The sequence below is a fragment of the Sorex araneus genome, chromosome 1, assembly GCF_027595985.1.
Source record: "Sorex araneus isolate mSorAra2 chromosome 1, mSorAra2.pri, whole genome shotgun sequence".
NCBI lineage: Eukaryota > Metazoa > Chordata > Mammalia > Eulipotyphla > Soricidae > Sorex > Sorex araneus.
In genome coordinates, this window is record NC_073302.1 from 213,730,007 (window position 1) to 213,752,571 (window position 22,565).

Sequence of the window (22,565 nt, forward strand, 5' to 3'; positions counted from 1 at the left end):
TAAGATAAAAACATTTATTTTACAAAAGCAGGCACTATGATGGATTTAGAACAAAGATCAGGATCCTGCTCTGTAGCATTCCTTTTCAGGGATGAATCTTGAGGGTATTATACTGATGAAAGAATGTAGAGAAAGCAGATAATTCATGGAATAATTCATGTGTCTAATTTATAAAAAACAAAACAAGCTACACTCATACAAACAGAGTTCCGGTCACTTTTCTCAGCTATCACTGGGGAGAAGGGTCGAAATACGGAAAGATTAGTAAAATAGTACAAGTTTCCAGATACAAGATAAACTCAAAGGAACTAAAGTATTACATGAAGTCTCTAGCTAGTTATGCCGTTGTATACTTGAAAGTTGACAAGAGAAGGATGTATAAGTAACACTTCACGAAGAAGAAATGTTAAAGATGCTGTGTGATGATGAGTTTATTTATGAAGTCTCAATAGAAGGGTGCTTGGCACTGCGCAAAACTTGAGAGTTTGGTGGCAAGAGCTGCCTCCCCAGGCCGTTGAGACAGAGAAGCAGATATAAAGAAAGAGAGGACTTTTCAGTCCATGGATGAAAGGATGGGGAAACGGAGAAAGAGGAACCGGTTCCAGGAAGGTCAGTTGTTGGTTTATTTCTCTCCCCTCCCTGGCGAAGTCTGATCTCTCCTTTAATGGGGCAATCATAGTCTGATAGTCCTGGTCATCACAGTTCCATTATGCTAGTGTCCTCACGGACCTAAAAGTCCTCTCTTTCCTTACATCCTCTCCCTCATCTCAACTTAGTCTCACAGTCTTCTATTTCCAGTCACCGTTGCCATCTGACTGTCGTTCTAGTCCCAAAGTCTCCAAAGTCTTAATTTTCCTCCTTGTCTTAAGATCTCATCATCAACCTTCTAGTCCCCAACGTCTTCAGCATCTCCCTTTCAGCATCTCCAGCATCTCCGATATTTCCTCCCAGCACCTTGTCCCCAGCGTCTTCTAGTTCCTTCTTTCCCCTTACAGCATAGTTATATAGAAATCATGAAGGGCGGGATACAAAGGTGGGGTTGAACATTACTATAACAACAACGAGATTTAAAGCCTCTCCTTCAGGAGATTAACTCAAGGACAAAATCTCATCTGAGGGTTCAGCACTCCAGATTACTAGGAGATCAGCATAAGGGCAGGATTCCACCCAGGGCGTGTTGCTTTCTCCTTTCCTCAGCTAGCCATCCATTTAAACTGTCATAGTAAATTTACTTCTTATAATATTTCTAGTAATGTCATTTTGTATGAACACAGTAAGAGATATATTAAGCTTAAAGTTTGGCTCTTCCTAGGGACATCTCGCTATATATTTCAGACCATAGTCCTCAGGCCAGGTTAGTCTTTCCTAACCCCATCAGGGTCTTTATTCAGTTGCTCCTTTTCAGGTTATGACACAGTTTGTCCATGGCCGTGCTCTTAACTGGTAGTTAAGTATCATGGTGCTTGGTCTGGCCCATTTTGGTACCAAGGTAGCTCACAGCTTGCCCTGGGTCCATCCATCCAGGTCCATCCATTCAGGACCCTGCTCTTAGAGTACTAGGAACTAAGGCAATTGAGGCTTAAGCCAAGTAAATATAGATGCTAAGGAGTAAATATTATTTTGGAGTCACTTAACTCCCATGTTGCAAAGCATAGCATGAACTATCTTCCTGAGTCTATACAAAATGGACATTAATAAATAAACAATGAATATGACCTAAAGGAAAGAGAAAAGCAATACAGGATTATTAGTGCCTGATGGAATTGGGCATACCTTAGTTGTACTATTATAGGAGTGGCTCAATAAACCTTAAGCTCCCTGTGAGAGGAGCAAGGACAATCTGATGTTACCCAACAGAAGACCATTAATACATGCTCAATGTACACATATAGATTTTTTTCTATTAACATTTTAAATAAATTATAATTTGTTCAACTATCTCAATCGACTTACGGGATAAAACAAGAAACAAATGATAGCTTGCACATAAATGTTCCCATCAGTGCTATTCATAATATTTCAAATAGAAAAAGCACCCAATATTAGTCATTGGATGAATGAAAGAACAAAATGTGACATACCTAGATGGAGAGATTAAAATATTAACTGGCAATAGAAAAGGAATAAAATGGAAATTAGTAGTTGTCCAGGTCTGAGCTGGAGAGGGAGGTTTGGAGAGAGATAGTTAACAGTTATCAAATTTCTTTCAGGGTCAAAGAAAATATTTTAAGATGATAGTGATGAGTATAAATCTTCTAAAGAAACAAAAATCATTGAATTGTACTTTTAAAATGTTGTCATTATTATTATTTTATTTTAGCTCACCCAGAAGTGCTGGGGGCTAGAATACTTCTCACTCTACTCTATGGTTATTTTTAGTGTTCAGGGAAACATTTAGTGCAGGGGATTGAACAGGGTTGACTGCATGCCAGGCAAACTTCTTTTTTTTTCCTTTTTGGGTCACACCCAGCAATGCACAGATGTTACTCCAAGATCTGCACTCAGGAATTACTTCTGGTAGTGGTGCTTGGGGGGACCATGTGGGATGTTGGGAATCAAACCTGGGTTGGCCGCATGCAAGACAAATGCCCTACCTGCTGTGCTATTGCCCCAGCCCAGCCAAGCAAACTTTTAACACCTGTATCTTGTACACTGAATTGTCCAGTTTTTGTCACATCTTGAAGTACTCAGTGCTTTTCCTGATCCTATGTTCAAGGATCATTCCAGACTCTGTTTGGGAGACCACATGTGGTACAAAAGATGGAATAATGCCAGCCATTTGCAAGACAAGCAGCTTCTTCCTCTACTGTCCCTGGCCCCTGAATCACACATCTCTAAATGTACCAATCATGTTTTAAAATTAAAAAAAAATGACGTAGTGATAATGTCTTTCTTCACTAAGGTGTTCTTTATGCTGAAAGTTATGAATATAACCTAAATATAAAGACAGCATTGATACTTTTACCTAAGGACAACTATGTATGATGAGTGAAAACTAAAGCGTTTAAAGTCACAATGCAAATTAGTTCCATAGAAAACATCTTACATTCTTCATTACTTCCTTCTCTATATCTCCAGCTTGAATTATACAGCAGATAATTAAGAGCACATTTTTCATTTATTTAATAAATTGTGTATTTTCAATTGTTGATTTTATTTTTTGAGACATATAATATTAAGGTGTTTTTATGTATTTTAGCAGCAAAGACAAAAGAAAATGACTTCAGTGGAAAGGATATTTATAGACTGGACCTGCATGCCCAGAGTTAAAGTTCCCAGAGACAGATCTGACCTTGGCACTTTTCGTGGAAAAGAAACCTCCAATAAGTAAATATGGAGAGGAGGACTGCAGGGAGTGAATATTAAAAGAGAAAATCAGGGAAACAATGATTAAGGATGATGACAGCTTTGAATACTTCATACGCATTTTCTTTTGCTGTTATATTGAATGCAAAACAAAATCTAATTGTGAGACATAAAATAAGACATGGTATGATGCATTGACTAAAAAAACAACTCCAGAGAGTCAGAAGTTTGCGGGTGTTCAATCATGTTTCAATCAACTCTAATATACTATTAACAATACTTCTATCTCCGAGTTTCCACATTTTTTGGTTGGTAACAACGAGATTGATCTTATTTTTATCTTTCTCTGCCTGGACATTTTTGTATCTCCAGTACATATGAATTTTTCAGTTAGTCCTATAGGTCAAGTTTATGGAAGGAAAACTATTTCTGACCTATATTAGTTTTCTTTCTTTTCCTGCTTCTTCCCCTTACGCCTTGATCTACCCACAGAATGAGAAAATATGTATCTTTTTGTTTGTTTGTTTGTTTGTTTGCTTTTTGGGTTACACCCATCAATGCACAGGGGTTACTCCTGGCTCATGCACACAGGAATTACCCCTGGTGGTGCTTGGGGGATCATGTGGGATGTTGGGAATCGAACCCGGGTGGGCCGCATGCAAGGCAAATGCCCTTCCCGCTGTGCTATCGTTCCAGCCCCCAAATATGTATCTTTTATTTGATGTTCCTCCAGGTAATTTAGAATAGTTTGGGATTCTCCTGGTTGTGCTGTTATTTTCAAGTTGTCTAATTTAAGTACTAGTATGTGATGCACTGAAAATTTTGGAAATGAAATCACTTAAAGAAAAGATGATGACACAAAACAATATCCCTTTTCTAGACATGGGCAGTATGATGCCTGTGGAAATTATTAGGTGGAAATTATCAATATCTCAGGACAACATAAAATCTCAAAGCTGCAGCAGCATGGCAAAGTTATATGATTTGAGGAAAAGAATAAAACTGCCATAAAGCATCAAGGAAGTTGAGAGAGTACTAACAGTCTTCTAATGCACTTATGAATGATACACGTATGGATTTTTATCAACTCACTTGTAGAAAAATTGAATAAAGTGCTGAGAATTTCTTTCATTTCCCATCATTATTTCATCATCATCAACCTTATATGATCGAGTAGCAGTATTTCCTTAAATACACTTCCTCATATCATTAAGAATCACCTGATTTCATGACAGTTAGTTATTTATTTTTCATGCCAGCACTCAATAGCACTTGATGCCCAGTGGCTAGCCTCCTGATAACCAATGCAGTTTCATTTGGTGATTTATTATTCATTAAGTGGCTACAGTGCCCAGGGAAAGCATAGCAATCTTCCTAGCAACTTGCAGATTACTGGCAAATAGCAACCAAATGACTAAAACAAATATGTGAACACTTATCCTACTTTGGTGCAATCTGAATCCTCAAAGAGATAGTGCACTCCAAAATGGGATTTGGGTTTGCTCCATTTTAAAAGTTTAGCACAAGTCATTTGAAAATAATTAGTGTGGCAACATGACAGGAATGCAAATCAGAGGCAATTAACAGCATTTAACGGCAATTAACAGTATTTTCTCTAGTAAATGTAAACTCAAGTATATGTATATTAAATATATGTGTACATAAGCATATATATTTACACCTCATATCAATAAATTTATATTTTATTATTGATGTGTGTAGCATTGCCCTGTCGTAGCACCGTCATCCCATTGTTCACTGATTTGCTCTAGTGGGCACCAGTAACATCTCCATTATGAGACAAGTTACTGTTTGTGGCATATCGAATATGCCACAGGTAACTTTCCAGTCTCTCCTGTGTGGGCAGGATACTTGGTAGCTTGCCAGGCTCTCTGAGAGGGACGGAGGAATCAAACCAGGGTCGGCTGCGTTAAAGGCAAACGACTTACCCACTGTGCTATCACTCCAGTCCATCGATGTGTGTAACAATCAATTATTTCACCAATCAATCAATTTTCTGCTCTACCCATATATAATTCTGTAGCCGACAAGGGATATGCTGAAAACATATTCACAAAGTAAAATGCTTTCAACATTTGGGTTGAATTTGAAAATATTGGTATCAAGAAAATAAGAAAAAATTGGGATGCTATTTTATTTTTGCTGTCCTTAGATACCATTATCAAACTTTAAAAGAATTTAGTAATAAAAGAACACCCTAAAAGCAGACTGAAATGATTGCTAAAAATTAGTTCCAGGAATGGTGAAATATTGAAATACTATTGCTTTTGCCTGAGCAGTCACAGTTAACTAATTCGAAATGTCAAAGATTTGGTGATACTTAGCCTAGTTTTGTACCACATTTGCCAAAAGAGTTGAAAAATATGTATCAACCTCTGAGACATGTAACCTTAATCCTTTGTAAGTAAATTGGCTTTTACAAAAACAAACCAAACCAAAACAAACAAAATAAGCTAAGCAAACACCTTAATGTCCTGCCTTTCTGACTCAGTTGGTTTCATGGTTCGGGGAAAGCCATTGATCCTATGAAGTGCATAAAACATCCATTCTGTACCGCAGATCCATTTGCCAATGAGAAAACTGAAGTTGGAGTCAGATGTTGCTTTCAACTTTAAAAACTAAGTGACTATTCCTAGATATGAGACTGAGAAGCCCTGTCTTTTAATTTCTGCCTGCAATAACTTTTCGAGGACCAGTCTTTTTATATCTAAAGCTGCTAGGTACATTGCGTATTTTGAACATTTTCCATTTTTGCTCATTTTCTCACCTATCAACATTATAAAATTCAAATGGTCCAACTATACATGAAGAATCTGGAGTCCTATTTATTCTTTAAGTCCTAGAACCCCTTCAAAACAAAGCTTACATGTACAAAAATGCACTAATAGAAATGAAGTTTTCCATCAAAAGCAAATAAATATCAGATAGATGCCTTTTAGTAATAGAGGTTCTAAAAATCCCAGTAGAGGAAATGAATGCGATATGTAGGCCTTTGTGTCTTTAACATATAAGGCAGCATCGTTTATAAAAAGCATTGTATTTACCTTCACAGAACTCAAAACAAAAGCCTCCTTGTCCTCTTTTCAGGAAACTATCATTTTTTTTTTCGTGTCTAATGTGCTCTCACCCAGAAAAATATTAACCCACGGGCTAATAGAGTACACCATTATTTTGAGATGTCTATTCTTTCTCCAAAAGAGATGGACAAACGTCTTCTTTTCCACATTTCTCCTATATCTTCAATTTGAAGAATTTCCTATTGTTTACAAACAAAGTGTATACTTTCCAGATGATCTAATTTTCAAGGTGATAAAAAAAAACTACATTCATTTTTAAAGTGTGTTTATCTTACCCAAATCCATACTCTCTTCTGAGCTCTTCTGATTTATTAATAAAAATAGAAAGGTCACATGTTCTAATTGAAGATAATAACATATATTTCTTTCTATCGCTAGCATTCACAGAGTGACAACTTTTCCTTTATTTGATACGGATTTTTAGGAGAGCTGTTTGATGTGTAAATCACTGATTTTTGTACTTGGAAAGTGCAGAACCAGGACTTCATTTGACCTCTTCACCAGGCAGAGTCATCAACGTATTTCCACTTCATTTATTTTCATTCCCTGAAGAAACAGCATAAATAGAAAAACTTCAGTAGAGTAATTATGTGACAGTAGGTGCAGATGAAAGAACCCAAAGTGATATGCTTTGAAGCGTTAAAAATATTGTAATCAATGAGACTTCCTAACCTATGATGTGATTCATTTGTTTTGAAACATCTTATGTTCTTCCACTGGAGGCAAAATCACATAACCAACTTTGGGAAGTCTTTGGAGACAGTTGTAGTCATTACTTTTTGGAAAAGATTCTAAAATAATAATTACTATTTTCTTTTAAAAATGTATTTCATTCAACCACTGTGAGACACACAGTTACAAATGTTTATGGCTGTGTTTCTGTCACACAATGTGCCAGCACCCATCCCTCCACAAGTACTGTTCTCTCTCTCCTTCTGGGCATTATGACTAGCAATACCGATACTGAGAGGGGGTCATGTGTGTTCCTTTACCTATTTTCAACATGCAGTTATTATCCAGAGTGATTATTTCAGTCATCATTGTCGTAGTGATCCCTTCTCTATCCCACCTGCCATCTGCCCCAGCACTTGAGGCCAATATCCAACTGGGGACAATCCTCCTGGCCCTTGTTTCTACTGTCCATGGGTATTAGACTCATACTAAGTTTTATTTTTAATATCCCACAAATGAATATAATCATCTGTTTGCCCCTCTCCTGACTCATTTCACTCAGCATGTACTCTTATGTCCGTCCATTTATGAGTGAATAACTACAGTTTTCCTAAGTAAATTTACCTAAGTAAATTTCTAAAGATAAATCACTTTACTTGTGCAGGGGAGAGGGGGAACACTTGTTTTCTCCATGGTAATTTAGAAAGTATTCTACATGGAATTCCTCTCTGATTCTGTTTTCTTCTTGCTGCAGTCCATTTTCTATACTTAATTATAAAGAGCAGTTTGGGAGCTCCTCCAAATGTGGGGTTTCTCTCAGCTTCCTGCAAATCTATTCTAGCTCTTTCCTTAGGTTTGAGAAATGCTGAGGTATTATTTATTTCAACGTAATTCTCTGCCTCTGTCCCCTGACGTTTGTATTCCAAAATTCAGTCATTATACTCTTAAGAAATTCGAGTCTGGCATTTATTATAATTTTATTTAGTTTTCCTAAGATAAACCTTCTTCTCTTTCCTATTAAAGTGGTTGCTGTGGTTTTAATCTTCAATACCTGATATAATTTTGTATGTGATATTGAGTCTACTAGCTATGCTTTTCATGTTACGTGGAGTTCCATTCACTGTGCTCTTTATGCTTAACATCTTTGTTTGGAACTTTATAAAATCTGCAGTTTTATTCAGTGAATTGTTCCCTTTAGTCTTGTAGTCCTTTTCCAGTATTTTGAATTTATTTATCTGTTTTATTTGATATTTCTTTGTTTTTAATTTTTTTCATGTTTTGGGCTGGAGTGATAGCACAACAGGTAGGGCGTTTGCCTTGCACATGGCTGACCCGGGTTTGATTCTTCCGTCCCTCTTACAGAGCCTGAGGAGCTACCAAGAGTATCCCACCTGCACGACAGAGCCTGGCAAGCTCCCTGTGGCATATTCAATATGCCCAAAACAGTAACAAGTGTCCCAATGGAGATGTTACTGGTGCCCGTTTGAGCAAATCAGTGAGCAACGAGATGACAGTGATGCAGTGATATAGTGGGTTTTGGGACACACCCAGCTATATTCAGGACCTACTCTGGCTCCTTACTCGGGAAACATTCCTGGTGGGGCTCAGGAGGATGTAGCAGGTAACCGGGGATCAAACCTGGGTCATCTTAATCACCTCGCTATAAACTCCTTACTTAATGGTTTTAAGGATGTGTCTTCTCCATTCTTATCTATTTTCTCCAACTATGTTTTAACATTTCTTCCCGGAAATTTCATTTAATTTGTGTAAATTTTCCTAACTGCTCCCCACAGTCTTTTCCTGCTTATACATCTAGGTTAGCCTGTTTTTCTGCCCACGAGTGACCCCGTGGTTCTAGTGATGTATTCCTCCTTTGTTTCTACGAACTTGACTGGGAGGGGAGAGGTGATCCTGATGTGAAGATCAAAGAGGTGGAGAGAAAGACATCTATTCTCTCCTAAACCTGTGTTGCCTCTCCAATCCTGTATTCAGACCAGCTGTGCAACTCACAGTCTGTGTCTCTGGCCACTGCTGACAAATGCACTATTCCTGGGAACAGGGAGGGGAACCAGATAGTACACGAGCAGCTAGTCTATAGGATTCTCAATTCTTTTCCTATCCTCTCCCCTTCCCTCCCCTCCTTTCTCTTCTTCTCCCTTCCCCCTCCCCCTTCCCTTATCCCCTTCCCTCTCCTTTTGTCCCCTCTCCTCTGCACAACTCTTCTTTCTCTTTACATCTTTGTGTCTTCATGCAATTTCCTAAATATGCCACAGTAATTAATTAATACCAAAATATAAAAATAAAACTCATGGGCCCGTCGGCGCGGCCGGCGGCGGGAGGGGGTCGCGGCGCGGGGAAAGAAGAGGAAGTGCAGCCGCCGCGGCCGCCGTACCGCATAGACACGTGCAGCCTAGATCTGCGCCTGAGCTGCCCGGAGCTGCCCTCTGTGGTCCTTCCCTGGGGTCACCATGCCACGCCCCGCGGACATCGTCAAGGTGGGCATCGAGTGGCCGGGCCCCTTCCCCAAACTCATGGAGATCGACCAGAAAAAGCCTCTGTCTGCAGTAATAAAGGAAGTCTGTGATGGGTGGTCTCCTGCCAATCATGAATATTTTGCACTGCAGCATGCTGACAACTCAAACTTCTATATCACGGAGAAGAATCGCAATGAGATAAAGAATGGCACCATGCTCCGGCTGACCACGTCTCGGCCCAAAACGCCCAGCAGCTTCATGAGCGGATCCAGTCGTCGAGCATGGACGCCAAGCTGGAGGCCCTGAAGGACCTGGCCAGCCCCTCCCGGGACACCACGTTCGCCCAGGAGTTCATTAACCTGGATGGCGTCTCCCTGCTCACGTACATGGTGGAGAGCGGCACTGAACGGTACCAGAAATTGCAGAAGCTCATGAAGCCTTGCTTTGGAGACATGCTGTCCTTCACCCTGACGGCCTTCGTTGAGCTGATGGACCATGGTATTGTGTCCTGGGACACGTTTCCAGTGGCATTCATTAAGAAGATCGCAAGCTTTGTCAACAAGTCAGCCACTGACACCTCCATCCTGCAGCGGTCCTTGGCCATCTTGGAGTCGACGGTGCTCAATAGCCATGACCTCTACCAGAAGGTGGCCCAAGAGATCACCACTGGCCAGCTCATCCCACACCTTCAGGGGACAGACCAGGAGATCCAGACCTACACCATCGCCGTGATCAACGCACTCTTCCTCAAGGCCCGGGATGAGAGGAGGCAGGAGATGGCGAATATTTTGGCTCAGAAGCAGCTGCGATCCATCATCTTGACGCATCTCATCCGGGCCCAGCGGGCCATCAACAATGAAATGGCACACCAGCTCTACGTGCTGCAGGTCCTCACCTTCAACCTCCTGGAGCACCGGATGATGACCAAGATGGACCCGCAGGACCAGGCCCAGAGGGACATCATATTCGAGCTTCGGAGAATCGCGTTCGACGCCGAGTGCGAGCCCAGCAACAGTGGCGGCAGCGTGGAGAAGCGCAAGTCCACGTACACGCGGGACTACAAGAAGCTCGGCTTCATTAATCACGTCAACCCTGCCATGGACTTTACCCAGACTCCTCCTGGGATGCTCGCCCTGGACAACATGCTGTACTTTGCCCAGCACCATCAGGACGCCTACACGCGGATTGTGCTAGAGAACAGTAGCCGGGAGGACAAGCACGAGTGTCCCTTCGGCCGCAGCAGCATAGAGCTGACCAAGATGCTGTGCGAGATCCTGAAAGTGGGCGAACTGCCTAGTGAGACCAGCGATGACTTCCACCCGATGTTCTTCACCAATGACAGATCATTTGAGGAGTTTTTCTGCATCTGTATCCAGCTCCTGAACAAGACATGGAAGGAGATGAGGGCAACTTCTGAAGATTTCAACAAGGTAATGCAGGTGGTGAAGGAGCAGGTCAGGAGAGCTCTGACAACGAAGCCTAGCTCCCTGGACCAGTTCGAGAGCAAACTGCAGAACCTGAGTTATACTGAGATCCTGAAAATCCGCTAGTCTGAGAGGATGAACCAGGAAGATTTCCAGTCTCGCCCAATTTTGGAACTAAAGGAGAAGATTCAGCCCGAAATCTTGGAGCTAATCAAACAGCAACACCTGAACCGTCTTGTGGAAGGGACCTGTTTTAGGAAGCTCAACAGCCGACAGAGGCAAGACAAGTTTTGGTACTGCCGGCTTTCACCAAACCACAAGGTCCTGCATTATGGAGACTTGGAAGAAAGCCCCCAGGGAGAAGTGCCACACGATTCCCTACAGAACAAGTTGCCAGTGGCAGATATCAAAGCTGTGATGACGGGAAAGGACTGCCCTCATATGAAAGAGAAAGGTGCTCTTAAGCAGAACAAAGAGGTGTTTGAACTTGCTTTCTCCATCTTGTATGACTCCAACTGCCAGCTGAACTTCATCGCTCCTGACAAGCATGAGTACTGTATCTGGACAGATGGGCTGAATGCACTGCTGGGCAAAGACATGCTGAGTGACCTGACCCAGAATGACCTGGCACCCTGCTCAGCATGGAGATCAAGCTCCGCCTTCTAGACCTGGAGAACATTCAGATTCCAGATGCCCCTCCTCCGATCCCCAAGGAGCCGAGCAACTACGACTTCGTCTATGACTGTAACTGTAGGGCAGGAAACGCCTTCCCAAGCTGGAAAATCTAGTCAACAGGCAGGATGATGAAGAACAGGCCCATGCTTAGGAATCATCTTGGGATAGAGGGATGTGTGGGTCATCACTTGCTTTGGCCTGGCTTCTAGCCCCGGCATTTTTCTGCCCCAACTTGACATTGTGCTCACTGCCCTGATTCTGTTTCTGGACTCCACTGCTTTCAGTCTCTTCCCACTGCTTCAGTCTCCTGGTAGGACAAGAACAAAACCCACCGCCAATGAGAGCCAAAGGGCCCTTCCAGCTCATCCTCCATTCCTGAAGTAGGAAACCCAGCCAAACCAGACTGCCCCAGAACTTACCTGCCAGACCCAGAGGAGTTCTCCCAGGCCTAAGAGTGGACGGAATGGCTTAGTTGCCTGGTAAGACCCAACACCACCTCTCACTCCCCTTCCCTAGAGTCAGCTCACATCACCAATTCCTTGTGAATTGTAGTCTGCTTTCCCAGCACCTCTTCCTGTCTCCCTGCCTTTGCTTTACACTAGATTTCTCTGGTCCCAAGAATAGCTGCAGCTTCACTGTCGCTCGCAAATACTGGGTCTCCCCGACCCAGGAAACAGGTCCTATGCTGCATACCCCACCCCTGCTCCAGCACCAAGACTAATCTTTCTTCACAAACCAGTCTTGAATTCCCTTTTCCTAGCCCAGCCCAACCCTGCCTCCTTTCTCTCCTACACATGTCCAGCCCCTTAGCAGAAAGCCCAAATGGTGGAATCAGTCACCATACTCCACCATTGATCCACTAGATCCAAATGCCTCTGTGGTAGGCCATCCATTGTTAGCTGAGGATTTGAGGTTACCTTCCCTGGGGGTTTCTGCTGCCACCAGTGTTCTACAGAAAGGTCAGGTCATCAGACTTCCAAGTTTACATCATTGTAATCACTACAGGTATTGACAATTTGCAGGGGTTATAGGGTTGGTTGGTTTTGTTGGTGTTTTTTTTTTTTTGGCTTTGTTTTTGTACAAAAGAGTCTAACATTTTTCGCCAAACAGATATATATCTAATGAAAAGAAGAGATACATAAATGTGTGTAATTTTCAGGTTTTTTTAATTATTGTAATCCTAAACATCTTCCGGAGAATAACATTCCCTTGAACATGCTGTGGAATAAAATTAATTGTGATGAGTAGGGAAAAAAAAATAAAACTCATGTTTAGAACATTAGATAATTAAGTTTGGTTGTTTTAAATATTAGAGGGATACACATTTTCTAGAATCTCAGGTATAAAAAAAAAGTAAAACTCATAGATACAGTACCTAATGGTGGTAAGAAGCAACTGCCTTTCCTCACATTTAAATTAAAACCAAGTGCTTTTTTAAATTTAAATGCATTTTTTTCTTCTCCTCATACCAGAAAGTCAGAAAAAAACATAAGAGTTCTTTATATCTGGCTCCTGGAAATAAATAAATTGACTTCTCAAAGCTGGGAGAAGAGAGAAAATGAGCCTGAGACCTCTATGCAGATCAGGAGACAGTGGGGTGGGGACAAGAAAACACGGCAATATACAAGCCAGTTCCCAGTGAAGCTGCATTCGAGGAGCAAAGGCAAAACATCTGGACCCGGACTTGGTCATTTCAGCACTGCATGGGGGGCTGCAGCTTATCATCCTCAATCTGAGGAAGGTTATGCTTTAAGCTAAATTCTGGGTTTTTCATTTCTGCGTGTGTGAGGTAGGTGGGCAACTGACCAGCTAGCTCACTAGGTAGAAACGACAAAGTCTCTGTGTTCAGGGCAGGGCCAAGACAGGGTTCACAGTGGGAGAAGGGGGGTGAAGATCTCACCATGCCCAGCACATCCTATGGATCTCGGTACTATATCACTGAGTTAATACCCTCTCCATGCTTTTTCCCATTTATATATTTTTTAATTGATTACAGTAATATACACATTTACAAAGTTGTTCATGATTGGATTTCAGTCATATAATATTCCAACACCTGTCCCTTTACTAGTTTACTTTTCCAAGCACCAATGGTCCCAGTATGGTTTGCAGTACAGATAATGAAAGGCTATCAGGTATATCCTTTCACGTGTGACCTTCAACCCCCACACACTCTTGTGTCAGTTTCCAACCATTGACCTGTCTTCCTGATCCCTGTTTATCCTCACCTTGGATATTAGTCTCTAAGTATATGTATATTAATGCATATATATACAGATATATATATCCCACAAATGAATGAATGCAGTCATTCTATATTTGTCCCTCTCCTTCTGAATCATTTCACTCAAAATGATACTCTTCATGTCAATCCATTTAAAAGTAAATTTCATGCCTTGATTCTTTCTAACAGCTTCATAGTACTCCATGTGTCTGATATAGCAAAGAGAAACACCAGGCTAGCATCACAGCACCACCTACAGGAATTAGAAAGCTAATCATTCATTATTACATAGTCCAAATGCAGAGGCACAACCAAGAAAGAAAATATTATGAAATGGTAGAAAGAGTGCTGAGTCATTCTCATTGCACTGTAGCACTGTCGTCCCATTGTTCAGCGATTCTCTTGAGTGGGCACCAGTAATAACAATCACTATATGACTGAAATGCAAACATGAAAGTTCTCAAGTTTTTAACTGTACCTCACGGTGATTTAGTAATAAAAATTTTTTTAAAAAATGATAAAAATTTGTGTGACCTAAAGAATCGTTTAGGTTAACTACTATCAAGATAAAGTCAAGTCAATGGAAATAGCTTTAGAATTAAGAAAAATAAATTACCATTCATCAAAGAGATTGTCTGAATACACATAAAAGGATATAGAGATCCTTTGTGTAAAAATCCCAAACCTCAATCATTGAAATGAATACTGCTATTAAAAGCACAGTTTGTAGAATAGATACTTTGAAGGAAAGTAATATTGACTCAAGTATAAGAAAGATAAATAATATAGAAAAAATTAAGGTTACAATATGAGAACTATCAGATTACATTAGATTGTATGCCAAGAATAGCACATTCAGAAGAATTTGCTAAAATCTTTAAAAGACATAGAAACCTACAAAATTTACATGGTTTTCTTTATGGATGAAAAGTGACCCTAAAAGTGGTCTATAACAATGCAACCTTGGCTCAAGAAATAAAGTGCTGGGGCTGGAGCAATAGCACAACGGGTAGCGGCAAGCTACCAAGAGTATCGTACCCACACAGCAGAGCCTGGCAAATTATTCGTGGTGTATTCAATATGCCAAAAACAGTAACAATAAGTCTCACAATCAGACGTTACTGGTGACAGCTTGAGCAAATCGATGAGCAACGGGATATATCTAAGCATATTTATAAAAATACTTGCATGAAATATTTCTAATATATAAATACTCGTAAAACAAGCAATATGAACATTAGAAAATAGATAGGGAATTTTAAAATCATCTTCTTCAAAGATATATACAGTTGAAACCCCTCATATATAAAAATGATACTTATTAACAGAAACTTTCTTGAAGAAATCCAATGGCTAAGAGGCACATGAGTAAATGCTCTACATCACTAATCATCAGGGAGATGCAGATCAAAACAACAATGAGATATTGTCTCACACCACAGAGACTGGCCTACATCCAAAAGAACAAAAGCAACCAGTGTTGGTGTGGATGTGGGGAGAAAGGCACTCTCCTTCACTGCTAGTGGGAATGCCAACTGGTTCAGCCCTTTTGGAAAAGAGTATGGATGCGTCTCAAAAAATTAGAAATTGAGCTCCCATTTGAGACAGCAATGCCACTTCTGGGAATATATCCTGGAGAGGCAAAAATGTATAGTCAAAAATGACATCTGCATTTGTATGTTCATTGCAGCACTGTTTACAATAGCCAAAATCTGGAAAAAAAAATGGAGTGCCTAAGAACAGATGACTGGTTAAAGAAAATTTGGTACATCTACAAAATGGAATACTATGTAGCTGTTAGAAAAGATGAAGTGATGAAATTTGCATATAAGTGGATCAACATGGAAAGTATCATGTTAAGTTAAATGAGTCAGAAAGAGAAAGACAGACATAGAAAGATTGCACTCATCTGTGGAATATAAAGTAACAGAATGAGAGGCTAACACCCAAGAGTAAAAGAGATAAGGACCAGGAGGTCTGCCCCACAGCTTGGAAACTGGCCTAACATGCTGGGGGATAAGGCAGCTGAGATAGACAAGGGAACAGCAAGTAGAGGATGTTGGGAGGACCCACTCGAGTTGAAAGATGTATGCCGAAAGTAGTCTATAGACCGAACATGAAGGCCACTCAATACCTCTATTGCAAACTAGAAACTAGAAACCCAAAAGGAGAGAGAACAAAAGGGAATGCCCTGCCACAGAGGCAGAATGAAGTAGTGGGGGTTGGGGTGAGGAGGGATACTGGGAACATTGGTGGAGGAGAATGGGCACTGGTTGGAGATATGAGTAAATGATTACGGTATGACTGAAATGCAAACATGAAAGTTCATAAGTTTGTAACTGTACTTCAAGGTGATTCACTAATAAAAAATTTGAAAAAGATATTTATTACTTTTAGTACAGAAGCTTGAAGAATACAAAAATGGGAGCAATGTCCTCACATCTGTGAGAACTCTTTTCATCAAAAGGATAAAAAACAAAACTGAAAGAGATTTTGCTGAGGATGGAAGATAAGGAAAGCAACATATGCTGACAACTGCAGCATAACTCGGGGTAGCCATTAAGAAAAATACATGGCGATTCCTTCAAAATGTATCAATAGAATAATCCTGTTATCTAGCAACTCAATTACTAGTATTCATTCAAGAAATACAAGGGCACTAACTTAAAAGTTTATATGCAATCCATGTTTTTGGCAGTGCTGTTTATAGTCAAGATTTGGAAATAAGGAAGTCACATTTGAAGAAAGTGGTTAAAGATGTGATCAATATACTGATTTCTTAAGCCCTGGAACAGCAACCTCACATGGGGTAACTGAATTGCAAAAAATGATGGCAACCATTATTTGTTTTCTGAAATCATAACAGTCAAATATAATTTAAAATCAAAATTGAAATAAATCAGAAATGTTTCTGGCAATGCTCTCCGATGCATTAATACTCTTGGCAAAAGGCATTGTGAGTTGAAAAAGTTTTAAGAAGCTTTGATTTGGGCCCAAAGAGAAGCACAGCATATAGGAAGTTTGTCTTGCATGTGGCAAGTTCAAGTTCAATCGGTGGCATCCCATAACCTCCCCTAAAACCCTCCAGAAATAATTCTAGGGCCTAGAACCTAGAGTAAGATCAGAGCACTGTCACAGGGTGTGTCCCCCATGTCATGCCCTCCCCCCAAAAAAAACAACTTTATTCTTCCTTCTATCTGTTCTATCCCTACCATTAATAACACTGTAAATCTCAGTGACTAATAAAATATTTAACTGTGTGTGTGTGTGTGGACTGGAGTGTTAGCAGGGTGGGTAAGGTGTTTGCCTTGCATGCAGCTGGCCTGGATTTGATTCCTCTGTCTCTCTCAGAGAGCCCGGCAAGCTACCGAGAGTATCCCACCCACATGGCAGCGCCTGGTAAGCTACCCATGGTGTAGTCGATATGCCAAAAACAGTAACAAGTCTCATAATGGAGACATTACTGGTGCCCGCTCAAGCAAATCAGTGAAAAATGGGATGACAGTGCTATAATAGCTACAGTGCTATTGGTCCTGTAGATCTCATCACAAGTTCTAGAAGTCTCTAGAACTTCATTTTAGTATTGAAGACCTTGACACCTCCTTTATAGATGTTTCAGGCATGAAGGAGGAAATGCACACATATTATGCAGGATTCATTGTAACTAACAAATAACAACTTTTATTTAGTTCACAAGTGGTGGACTAGGTTTATGTAAAGGTGTCTGAAGTGGGCAGCTTGTTTGCCAAAATATTTTAGGCAAGAGAAAATAAAAGCAAAGAGATGAATAATAATGTTCATTATTATTCATAATGAGCTACAGTACTGTAGCACTGTCGTCCCTTTGTTCATCGCTTTGCTCGAGTGGACACCAGTGTCGTCTCCATTGTGAGACTTGTTGTTACTGGTTTTGGCATATGGAATGCACCACGGGGAGCTTGCCAGGCTCTGCCATGTGGGCAGGATATTCTCAGTAGCTTGCCAGGCTCTCTGAGAGGGATTGAGGAATTGAACCTGGGTCGATCTTGAGCAAGGCAAACACCCTTTGAGAAATAATTCAATGTGGAAAATCTTGAAGACAAAGATCAGTGAAACTAATGTGTACAATGAAAAATGCCCAAATGAGCTTTTTAGGGGGTGGAGCGATTATACAGTGGGCATGGCATTTTTCTTCAGCTAAGCTAATCCTGTTCGATTCCTTGTACTCTATAAAATCCTCTGAGTCCCGCCAGGAGTGATCAATGAATGCAGTCAGGAGTAAGCCCTGAATATCATCAGGTGTGATTAAACCACTTCCTCTCCCCAAAAAAGAATATTTAAAACTGCATATAATATAGAAATTTAAGCATCACTCCCATTGTAGTATCTCGATACCATCACTTTGGGCATGGAGTTTTCTATAATCTTTGGTATGTGAGCATATGTGAACAGTGACTTGCATGCTCCCTTTGCTTTCAATAAAATATAGATTTGCCAAGAATAAGTGTCTTGCTGTTTTGAGTATGGGTATATTTTCACTTAGATGCATTTTATTAATTTAGCAGAGATTATGTTGCACACTAGTCAAATGCATAAATTTGTGCTTTATTTCTCCCATAGTAAATATGGACAAAGTATTTTCAAATTTTCCATCAACAATTATATTATAATAAACTTCCTTGAGTTTATAGTATAAACTATAGTATAGTATAGTTTATAATGACAAGAAACTTATGAAAAATAACAGGAAAGAAGATTCACATGTCATTACAGAAGTTCTATAAACAATTTATGTAGAAAACTCTACCTCAAGGAAAGTGTGGCTTCCTTCCAGAGAGTTCTACATAGTAAGACTGTAGTAGAGAAAACATTTCTCATCAAGGTGATAAAGCATTAAGAGTGGTAAGTTAAGGCAATGTAACTTTGTGATGAGGATGATATTTCTCAAACATAGGACTCATACAGTCTTGGAAAATAAATAGCAAAGACAAATGCATCTTAATTTTTAAACATTCTATAAAACAGCTTACTCCTCAAAACTAACATTCTTTAAAACATTCTATAAAAATTTCTATAAAAAAATCTTATTCCTCAAAACTGACAAGATCATCAAGCATATGAAAATTCTAATAAATTTCCAGTAGAAGACGAAAAAGTCATGGGGCCAGAATGATAGTACAGTGGGCAGGGCTTTTCTCCGTGGAAGCAACTAACCCAGTTTCAAGCCTCAGCATCATGTATGGTCTGCAAGGAATGATTGCTCAGCACAGAGCCAGGAGGAAACCCTGACTGATGCTGGCTGTTCACCAAAAACAGACCCAAGCAAACCAATTCTGTCCTTGGAAAGGATTCTGAGAAAGTAATGAGTTAGATATTATAAGTGTGGATATTAGAAGGGAGAAATGGAGAAATAATATGTGTTGTTAAAATTACTTTCTATAGTTTCTGATATAAGAAACTAAATATTTGCTAAATATTATCAACTTTTAAATTTCTTGCTTTTTTGGGGGGGTCACACCCAGCGATGCTCAGGGGTTACTCCTGGCTCTGCACTCAGGAATTACTCCTGGCGATGCTTGGGGGACCATATGGGATGCCGGGGATCGAACCCTGGTTGGCCGCGTGCAAGGCGAATGCCCTACCTGCTATGCTATCGCTCCGGCCCCTCAACTTTTAAATTTCTTGAAGCATGTAAAATAAGTATTTTAGTTATGTTACCAATAAAACAGAACTGCAAGTAGGATTTAGTAAAAGTTTGCATTCCATATTAGAGAATACAAAGAATATAAAAAATATATTTTATTCAACTTTTAAAAGTACATTAGCTAAAAGCTCATAATAATTCAGTAAAGTATGAACCAAACTAAAGTTAACCATAATATACCCCACCCAAAAAATGCTGCTAATCGGTGAAACATATCAGAGTGATGGAAAAGAATTGAAAGCCTAGAGACAGATCTTCAGGTATATGGACAGCTAGACTCTGACAAAGAAGTGAAGAGTGCAAATTGCAGCAAGACAATCTTTTCAATAAGCACTGTTGGAAAAATTTGCCAGTCACATGTAAAGGAAAGAAAGAAAGAAAGAAAGAAAGAAAGAAAGAAAGAAAGAAAGAAAGAAAGAAAGAAAGAAAGAAAGAAAGAAAGAAAGAAAGAAAGAAAGAAAGAAAGAGAGGGAGGGAGGGAGGGAGGGAGGGAGGGAGGGAGGGAGGGAGAGAGAGAGAAAGAAAGAAAGAAAGAAAGAAAGAAAGAAAGAAAGAAAGAAAGAAAGAAAGAAAGAAGGAAGGAAGGAAGGAAGGAAGGAAGGAAGGAAGGAAGGAAGGAAGGAAGGAAGGAAGGAAGGAAGGAAGGAAGGAAGAGAAGAAAGAAAGAAAGAAAGAAAGAAAGAAAGAAAGAAAGAAAGAAAGAAAGAAAGAAAGAAAGAAAGAGAGAAAGAAAGAGAGAGAGAAAGAGTGAGCTCATATCCTTATCTCACACCATGCCCAAAAGGAATTTTAAGTGGATTAAATACCTCAATATCAGAACTGAATCTAAAATTATGTTGAGAACAATAACAGAACTCTACATGGTATTGAATCTAGAGGTATCTTAAGGATCCAGTGCCATTTGCCATGCAAATAGAAACAAAGATTAAACAAGAGGAAATGCTTCAAGTAAAGGAGATTCTGCCCCACAAAAAGAAATGATAGCCTGATTAAATATACATCCCAGAGAATAGAATAAAAGATTAAAGGAAAAACATATAAAGATAATGGCCAAAGGTAAGAGGGCCAGAAAACTAGTCTACAGAACTGAGCTCATGGTGGTTAGGAGACTGGGTAGGGTGGAGGGGTTGCTGGCAGGTGGTGGGAGGGGGGACTCGGACATAGACTATAGTGGGGAGAAGGGGACATTGTGATGGAAGGTGTGGTGCAGAATATGAGATGCATGAATTCCTGCCATTAATAATGCTGTAAATCTCAGTGACTAATTAAACATTTAACTGTATATATATATATATATATATATATATATATATATATATATATATATATATATACGGACTGGAGTGATAGCACAGCAGGTAGGGTGGTTGCCTTGCACAATTCCTCCCCCCCCACCCTCGGAGAGCCCGGCAAGCTACAGAGAGTATCCTGCCTGCAAGGCAGAGCCTGGCAAGCTCCCAGTGGCGTATTCGATATGCCAAAAACAGTAACAACAAGTCTCCCAATGGAGACGTTACTGGTGCCCGCTCAAGCAAATTGATGAACAACGGGATTACAGTGATACAGTGCATATATAAATGCATATAAATGAAAAACTTCTGCTAAAACAAAGTTTATTTAAGTGCACTAAAACGGCATATAGAAATTTTTCTGCTTTTAAAAAATACTTAGGGATTTCTTGTTTACTTTTTAATTTAAGGATTTCTAAGAGTGGATGATTTGGGGTTCAAGACATTTTCACATTTGAAATTCATTGAATAAAATAATTTTATTGAATAAACATTTTTGTTATCCAGTAGATTTTTGCCATGTACATGAACTGTGTAAGTGCCTGAAGTGGTAAGTGCATATTTACCAACACCATCTTCTGCTCAGAATAGTGTAACACTTTAAATATGTTTTCAATATATGTATATTATATATTTTTTTAATTTTTACACATATTTTAGTAATGTATCTCACTGCCATAGTCCATTACTATCAATTTTAAGAACTATTGCATAGTGCGTATGTGAAAGATATGATTATTTTGATATTTAATAGATTTTTACAGTTGGAGGTTATTTATATTCCTGCCCATACCCTGTTTAAAACTCTGACTTTTCTGTTTCCTAAAAGTATATTCAGGATGAGACAAAATTCTCTTGAACGAAGTCAGAAAGTGTTCATATACTCTTTATTTCATATTGCTTCTTCCTTTGGGAAATGCGCTTGAAACTGCCTTCCAGCTATATTTATGCTCTAAAAGGCAAAGGAGGATTGCATAACCAACTGATGACTGTCATAGATTTATGTGCCATTTAAATTTAGAACAAGTGAAATACGAAGCATTTTCTTGTATATCTTTATCTTCGGTATGCAATGCACAATTCGGTGCAGGAAAAAACTACATCTAGCAACCAGTTCAAAATATATGCTCCTCAAAGTCAAGATAATTGTGAAGAGCAAATAATTTTTAGACCTTCCAAATATAAGGAGACTGGTATCTACCATCTTTTATTACAATTAAGCTGTCATATAACTGATTTCTATTCTGATTATCTATAGATTTTGTAAAATGGTTTCCAGAGACATAGTGATGCAAACTAAAAAAATCATGATCTCAGAATTCTTATCAAAATAATGTGTTTTTTTGGGGGGGTCACACCCAGCTATGCTCAGGGGTTATCCCTGGCTCTGTACTCAGGAATTACTCCTGGGGGTGATTAGGGGACCATATGGTTGGCGGGGATTGAATCCTTGTTGGCCACATGCAAGGCAGATGCCCTACTCGATGTACTATTAATGTTCTGGCCCTCAAAATGACTGTTACTTTAAAATGAATTCTAAAATAATATCATTTTATAGAAATCAATTCAATTAATTTTAATGGCAATTTGATGACAAAAATATTGTTAGAACTGAAAATATACACATAAGCTTTAAATATCTATACCAAAGAAAAATTGCTGACTAATATTCCATCTTTTTTTTCTCATGCAAGTGACTTAATATCTGGGATAGTATGTC

The 22,565-nt window shown here is 39.5% G+C and overlaps 1 protein-coding gene across 1 annotated transcript; it reads left to right on the top strand.

Annotated features, from left to right (window-relative positions):
* The first annotated feature begins 9,452 nt into the window (after positions 1–9,452).
* On the top strand, positions 9,453–12,881 carry LOC101558174 (engulfment and cell motility protein 1-like). Its single transcript, XM_055137164.1, is given in 3 exon segments — positions 9,453–9,782; positions 9,785–11,599; positions 11,602–12,881. Coding segments are annotated over 3 exon segments (2,214 nt in total). The 5' UTR covers positions 9,453–9,544; the 3' UTR covers positions 11,763–12,881.
* Positions 12,882–22,565: the final 9,684 nt, after the last annotated feature.